The sequence below is a fragment of the Physcomitrium patens genome, chromosome 6 (assembly GCF_059467195.1).
Source record: "Physcomitrium patens ecotype Gransden chromosome 6, ASM5946719v1, whole genome shotgun sequence".
Taxonomy (NCBI): Eukaryota; Viridiplantae; Streptophyta; class Bryopsida; order Funariales; family Funariaceae; genus Physcomitrium; species Physcomitrium patens.
In genome coordinates this window covers 9,027,385-9,035,387 of record NC_143415.1, presented here as the reverse complement: position 1 = coordinate 9,035,387, position 8,003 = coordinate 9,027,385, and the positions used below count along the sequence as shown (strand labels likewise).

General features: G+C 47.0%; 1 protein-coding gene across 1 annotated transcript; it reads right to left on the bottom strand.

The window, feature by feature from the left end:
* Positions 1 to 2,096: 2,096 nt before the first annotated feature.
* On the bottom strand, positions 2,097 to 7,042 carry LOC112283665 (protein DETOXIFICATION 54). The gene is made up of 2 exons (XM_024522705.3): positions 5,466 to 7,042; positions 2,097 to 4,134 (listed from the first exon to the last, which is right to left on the bottom strand). The coding sequence occupies exons 1-2, from the start codon at positions 5,895 to 5,897 to the stop codon at positions 2,551 to 2,553; spliced, it is 2,016 nt and encodes a 671-aa protein (XP_024378473.1). The 5' UTR covers positions 5,898 to 7,042; the 3' UTR covers positions 2,097 to 2,550.
* Positions 7,043 to 8,003: the final 961 nt, after the last annotated feature.

Sequence of the window (8,003 nt, the reverse complement as noted above, 5' to 3'; positions counted from 1 at the left end):
TTGACGACGGCCACGTTTTTCTTCCGCTGTGGTATTTCCATGCAGTCAGGTGGCGATGGTGCGAGGGATTTCGGCACACCTTGGCGCTAGTTCAAACCCATGTCGTGAGAAAGGAGCCCTCACCGAATTCGCACAGATGATGAGGGCACTGTGTAAACGGACATGGTTTCACAACTTGTCGAGTACGTGAGGAGTAGGGTGTTGTTGTCACTCGCTTTCGAAGAGATTTCCGCCCACGTCGTAGAATATCGCAAAAGTTGCACAAATCTAGCTTAATGATATCAATCAAGTAAATTCCTGGCATGGTTGCACGGAATTTTACAACTCTGGTTACTGGGACCCGATCTGGAGCCATCCGCCACCGTGTAAGAAGTGCTTGGGTATGCAGAGTGGGGATTTGGGTGAGTAACTCTTTTGTGTGTCGTTAAAGCTAGCGACCGACTTGCAGCGGTAGAAAGGCTGCCGAGCTTGTCACGAGGAATATATTAGCCAGAGAGAAGTGTTTTTTGCAGCTGGAGTTGTCGAAGTGGACCACGCTGGGACGGAAATCGGTCAGATATTGTACATGGTTCGAGGAATACTATTTTCGTGCAGTCAGCAAACCAGTAATGCGAGGATTTTGCGTGGAAGACCACGGATGCGAGGAGAAGGGACCTAATGATGACGGAACACAACTGAATTTTATTCGGCAAGGACAGTGTGGGCTCGTCGACGGTGAGTGGTTCGCCTCTGCGTTGCTTTACATACAGATGCGGACCACCGGTTTGGAGGGGGATCAAGTAATAAAGAAGAATCTGGGACATAAAGCCGAAGGAATGCGGCATCTTGCCCTCCAGTACAACTGGAAATAGCAAATACAAAAGGAGAGATCGGAAAGCAGTGTGTAGCGTCCCGAGTGTCCAGACTGGAGAGCTTTAAACGAAATAAATAAATAAATGCATCGGAGAAAGCGAGCAGGTAATGAGAAACCCAGCACACTGGAGGATAATATGTTATGGATGTCCAAACAAAATAGGCAGAGGCCGCTGGGGGGGGCCACAAGAAGCAGAACTGCCTATCAACTAACGGACATTGTATGATCCACTCCGGCAGTGTGGACATGCATGTGGTGAGTAAAGCTGGGAAGTCCACTTGAGCGTGTAGCAGTAGGTGGTGCTTTTGCCTTTTGCAGAGGTGAGACCAGCGTCGGGTAATCGTTCGCGATTGGGATCGATCCGCTCCAACATCTACAGTGGGTAGTCCTGATTCTGGAAGCACGCACTTTTCAACCAAATCTGTGGTCACCATGTTCTGGAGATGCTGATAATGTGAACTCTCGACGTTTTCTGACATGGCCGCTGCCAATCTGACCAGTTTGTTACGCTGTGACATCGTGGCATGTTCTGACGAGAGGATTGAACTAGAGATTTGGAAATTCTTCAAGATTGAGCTGCAACCCCAGATGCCTCAATCACCTTTTGCAGCACACGTTCTTATCTGACGACATTCCTTAGCAGAGTGCTCGTTTTCTACGACGGTATATTTGGAAGAGGTTTTAAAACATTGATTCCTCACAAGGAATTGGTGTTCTGTGGCGAAGGCTGCCGAGACAAGGAGAACTTGGCAAAAACAATTTATCATGGCCCGCACCGCATTTGTGCCGAACAATTTCTTCTCAAATGGCAACGGAAACAGGAATTATGACTCATAATTCAGGAAACAGCTATGTAGGGTGTCAATTCAAGGGCACCATCGTGGTGGGTACAATGTGTGATTTCAGAACTACACAATGACTGCGTTCCAGATGTATCATACAAGAAAGTTGGATTTTGGCGATAAAATGTCGGTATCGTCAGATGTACACCTGCGAGCTTCTGAGAAAGACGTCAAATAACAGCAGAAGCTACCCACCGTTCTCTGCAAGGGGTTGACGGCTACCAGCTGCATGATGTAAACATTAGTTGTGTTGAGAAGGGACCACATGGAAACTCCAGGCCAGTGAAGTTGCACTCTAACCGACAAGTCATACATGGTGAGGCATAGCAATATCATCACAACAACAACAAACCAGATGTGCAGTGAAGAGGACTGATCACCTGACTCGATGCACAAGTGGAGAACAAGACAGCGAAAAAGAGAGCTTAATATATAAAAGATGGATACTTACAAAGAGGTTTATATAACTTCACCCAACCTAAATGCGTGGGTGAATCATAAAACTTGACAAGAAAATTTTGTCATTGAACGGGTTGATAAGCCCACTGCTTTACGTGAGCGGAATCGGCATGTAAGTGGCAATGTGCCACTCCAATCAACCCGATCTGTTTTCACTGTGGAGGAAAGAAAATGCCCTTTACATGCCTCATGAGGACGTGGGGTGACAGGCATCAGCAGAAAATCCCCAGCCCCTAAACCAGAATATAGAAAGAATACAACCTGTGCTGAGCAACTTTCTTGTATGATACATCTGGAACACCCAATAGCCTAACGAACAAAGTCCAAGGCCACGACCCTGTCTACAAAAAGATGGGTATTCGGGAAAGGGTGTAGGGAATGAAGAAAATCAAAATGTTATATACATTGATAGCTCTCTTTCTGCGCAATAATATTTCCACAGTGATTGAAATGTTGTCCAGCCCCTCCATCAACAATCACCATTATCATTTCCGTTTCAAGATTCCCAATCCTAATGGGTCCTTCAGACTGTGGTTTCTTCGGTGAAAACAGACCCGGTTTCAGAAGTTCGTCAATATCCATATCCACCGGCACAATTCTGTTGCTTGTTTTAACCGTCACCTGCAATTCCTTAGGTACAGGCCCTGTCAAATCCCGTGCTCTCTTGGCCTCAGCCGCCCAATCAGTGCGCAGAACAACAAACAAAATTGAGGCAGCGCAAGCAATTTGTGCTGCCAGAAGCCCATACCACAGGCCCCCGAACCCGATTTTGAACCAGAAGGCTAGAGCAACTGCAACGGGTGTCCCAACAGCATAAAATGAACCCAAGTTGATGCGTGCCCCAACCGCAGGCCTAGCACTTCCGCGTAGAACACCCACACCAGTCGTTTGGGGACAGTTGCCAAGCTCACAAAGTCCTACGAGGGGCAACACTGCTGCTGTCAAAGCCAACACATTTTCATCTTCCGTGAAGACGTGACCCCATACACTTCGAAGAGCGGTGGTCCAGGTCAAACTGACAATAGCGACTACGAGGGCACAGCAAAGAGCCACGAATGTGGCTATCCTTGCCCGTGCAGGTTTTCCAGCTCCAAGCTCATTTCCCACGCGAGTAGATACGGAGGAACTCAAAGCTTGCGGGAATGTGTACATCAATGCTGTCGTCTGAATTATTACTCCAGTTGTTGCAACAGCAACCTGTGGATTTGGCAAATACCCAGCTAGAAGGGTCACAATTTCATACCACCACCATTCCAGACAGAGTGCCAAGCAACTGGGTAGAGCAAGGGTCAGCAACGGCCCCCAGCCTCGTAAGCACTCTGTGGACCACGGCACCCATGTGCCTTTCAGGACACCTGAATACAATAAATAAACTAAAATGAAGAAAACCATGTTGAAATTGGTGCATACGGCAGCGATTGCAACCCCAGGAACACCAAGCTCCAAAACGAAAACTAGGAGTATGTTGAGAGGCACATGCAGCAACACTGCAAGCGCTGAGCACCAGAACATTGGAGCAGCGAGCCCTTGAGATTTCAAATAGATCCGAAGTGGTTGCAGAAAGCTATTCGCCAACAAATCCGGTAGGGAATACAAGCAGAACATACTTGCAACCGCAGTGATTTCAGGATCCTGACGGAGCGCCAAAAGTATGCTTTCCAAATTATACCATAGCACACTGATGGGAAGGCATGCCGAAAGAAGAATTAAGATGGTCCTTTGAAGCGCAAGTCCGATCAAGTTATAATTCTCGCATCCGTAAGCTTGACTACATATTGGATCCATTCCTGATGCGAGACCAGCTAGAACCGAGTAACCTGTGATGTTCGTGAAGCCTATTGAGAGTGCACCTCCTGCCAACTGCAACCCGCCCAATCTCCCTAAGCACAACACTGATACCATGGCCCGAACATACACGACGCAATTCAAAGCAGCCAGCGGGCCTGCAATTTCTAGCAACTTCTTTAATTCTTCGAAAATCTGCATTCACGACAAGAATCATTCAGCAAGCGTTGAACGCATTTGCCAATGTTAAAATTGGTGTTATAATTGGCTAGAACCTGTTCCATTCGAACGATAGAAAACGGCATACCAATACCTTCTACAAGAATCTGAGTTAGTGTCTGTACATCAGTCAGTCGCTAAACCCTGGTGCTAAAGATTCCGTAAACCCCATATATTCTACGTACGGGTCCCTCAAGTTCATTTCAGAGCTTCCGTTCAATTTGACACGTAATTCGTCCTGGACTGTCGCTGCTATTAGTGATGGTTGGTGATTCAATGTGATTGTTTTCTATTACGCAATCCTCGCCAGGCTGGACTAGGATACTTGGCATGTAACCGGTATGGGCTAGCGATCAAATGGGCTTGTCACCCATTACGCGATCCTGACTTCAGTGGCAATCAATTTTTTACCACCCTACTACGTATGTGATGGAACTTTCAACTTCTAACCTTCGAGTGCTAGATTAACACAACGAATCTGCTGTAAATCATCACCGAAGATCAGAGAAATTGCGTTGTCATAATACATACGCAATGCCTGTCAACCTTGACACCCAATTCCTCGGCCAAGAAAAGATCAGGAGAATCATGTGAGGTAATCATTGGATGAATCTGGGCCGCCCACAGAGCTCTAGTTTAAAAAGACACTGCTATCCGTGAAACGAGGTAAAAAGGTTAGCGCACTTTAGGAGCGAAGACGTGGCACATTCCTTTGCAGAAATCATTACCGAGTGATTTAAAACTCTTGCTTGCCTGCGAAGAGACAAAGCCTAAGGCTGACCCCAAAGTGAAATGACAGGAATCTCTTCGGCTTTACTGTACTAATGCCTCGGCGTGCGGTTATCGAGAAGAATTCATGAAAGTCTAGCTTATCCGCAGACTTCTACCCATTCCATGGCTCTAGTGGAACCGGGAACACCGGTTGGAAGGCAGTTCTTCCTCATGTTCATGCCGACGTAGCAGCCAGCGTCCTTAGCTGCTGAAACAAAATATGAAATATACGAGACCTGAGTAGTAAGAGGAACGTTCTACAGATACAATGGAAGCTCATGCCTCCATCTTTTGCTCTGATTACTTGACTAAAGGTTTGATCAACTTAGAATCTTCATTTTTCCCAGCCTCCGAAAGGAATGATCCCGAATGCGAGGGGAGCAGGAACTCTTTCAATGAAGACTTCATTTGCGTTACAAGAAAAGGGCGGTCTAGCCTTTCCTTCTCGAAGAACCACATTCGAAAATTGACTAAAGTTCCCGCCGAGAGTGAAGAAAACGATGTGATGCAGATAGAAATGTGGGAAGACGCCAAACCTGACAAGGCAAGGGACATTGATGTAGTAAGTCTTCTTCGCAAGGAGACTTTTCCGATTCATCGTCTGAAGACGGTGGTACCTTCGAGTGGACATGAAACAAAGGAACTGATTCACGGGAGTGGTCACTGTCCGATTCATCGTCCGAAGACGGTAAAGCGTTCTCCCTATGAAATTGCAGTGGATTACTCATACTTGAACCCTTTATTAGAAATTCGGATTTACTGCCAACAAAGCTCTCCAATTCATCATCTGAAGATGGTGGCATCTCTAGATTTATCTGAATTAATGGCTCCGATTCTCGGAAGTCAATGTCCGATTCATCATCCGAAGACTGTACAGTAGACTCCGAGTGAAATTGCATACGATTATCCATACATGAAAAATTTAGTAACAAACGGGAAGATTGCATTATCCAACCCCACGCTTGCATCAAGGATCTTACGACTACTTGTAAGCGCAACCTTCGTTTAGCAGCCCCAAGTGTAGCACGATCCAAGAAATAATCACACGCCAATAGGACAAGGACGAATGACCTTGGAGTACCCTTGGAGTGAGACGATAAAGAAGCCTAGCTATCTAAGTTGGTCTTCACCCTTAGATGTGGCAAAAAAATCGTCCCAGACTACTCCTCATGACACAATCCTCTCGACTTCACCCTCACGACCACCTACATAATAGTACTTGAAACTGTTGCACGCGAAGAACAAAATGAGAACGAGCTCGGTAGCTGCGCGAGTCCACAACAAGCAACGCGAGACGCCAAACAAAATATCTCAAGCGGGACCAATGAGAAGAAAAAGAATGGTGACTCCGAAATGACGGAATCCGCACTAAGACGTAGGGGAATACGCTCGAGTCGACACTGACAGGAGCCGGTAGAAAAGCACAAAATGGACACAACAACTTGACGTCGTCCCCAACCCGCTCTCTGGTTCAAGAAGGTCTACAGATATGCGGGGCCTATGACATCAACACTCAAGATGAAAGAACCCAGTTGGACACTGCCGCTCCACTAGATCAGTAACCGGGCTTGTACGTATAAGGTGCCAACAATCAGAAAAATTCAATCAATCATCAAACTGATCGCGATAAACCTCTGGCAAGCCCCTTCTACACCGACCACACTTTCTTTCACTGTAAACCCGGCCCTCAAACTACCTTCACCTAACAAACCAACAACTCAACTAACGCTCGCGACCGCTTCGATGTTCCCCCACCCCCAGTCCCCCACAAACGTTGAAAAAATAGCTCACTCAGACTAAATTACGCCCCCTCACAGCACTGCTTCCCTTCCCTCACTCGCGCTCGCGCTCTCCCTCTCTCTCTCGCTCCCTCTCGCTCTTTGTAGAATGAGGAGTAAGCGAGTAAATAATAACGCCACAACTAGGCAGGTGGAAGGGAAGGGGAATTAGAAGAGCGACGCAGAGAAGGTGACGATGAAGAGTGTTTGCGAAGCAAGCGACGAAGGCAGTGACCCAAGTTAGACTAGAAGTGAATGGAAAAGGTGAAAATAAAGGGGGTTGAAGTTTCGAATCAGGTGGGGAAGGCGAAGTGGGGGACGGGAGGGGGGAGGTGGTGGCCAGACTACAGATCTCTCCTCTTCTCTCTTTGGCTCGTGCGCTCTCTCTCGTTCCCTCATCAGCAGCCGTGCAGTGTTTGCAGACCCGCAAGCTGTGCCCGCCCCCGGTGATGACCACTGGCCCCCACTCTAGTCAAGCACTCTATTTCTACTCTACTATAACCCACCCCACCCCCCCCCCCCCCCCCCCCGAAGCCACGCCATCGCTCTCCCTGCTACAGTGTCTCACTCCCCTGGAATCTCACCCTTCCCCTTCAGACATCGCTCCCCCGCGGAAGCATATCACCTTGCAACCCTGCAAAATCCCCCTCCCCCCAACACACGGAATCCATCCGTCGTGATTTTGATTATTGAAACCAACGCGCTCTGGATTCATTCGCATCCGCTCTCTCTGCTTCCTTCTCACTCAGACACACTCAATCACATACTTCCTCAGTCACAATTCGCCTCTCTCACTCGCAGCAAAATGTGAATTTCGTTCTCTGCAAATCCAAACTTGGATGCCACAAAAGGGGGCGGGGGGATTTTGTTGGGGCCCTTGCACGAACTCAGACGACAGCCATTTTCGTTTTTTATTTTCTTTTCTTGTTCTTTTCTTTCGTTCCTGCTTTTTTGTTTTTTTGTTGGTTTTTAGTTTTTTACCATTTTTTTATTCAATTTATTCTTCTTACTCTCTATGTCTCTTTATTGCTAGTATTCTCTGTTGCGGATGATTGAAGTGGGAAGGTAGGCGCCCTGCTTCATGCTCCTGGCGCCTTTGTTGTGTGATGTGGACTGACTTCACCCCAACTGGGTGTCCTTTTAGAACAAAAAATTAGAATATATATAAAATAATAAATTGAGGTATATAAATACAATTGAAATAATAAGAATAATAAAAATCGGCTTTAAAATAAAGACCCCATAACATTCCTTGAGAATCCCCCCCCACCTCCCCCTTTTGCACCCTTTCATAAC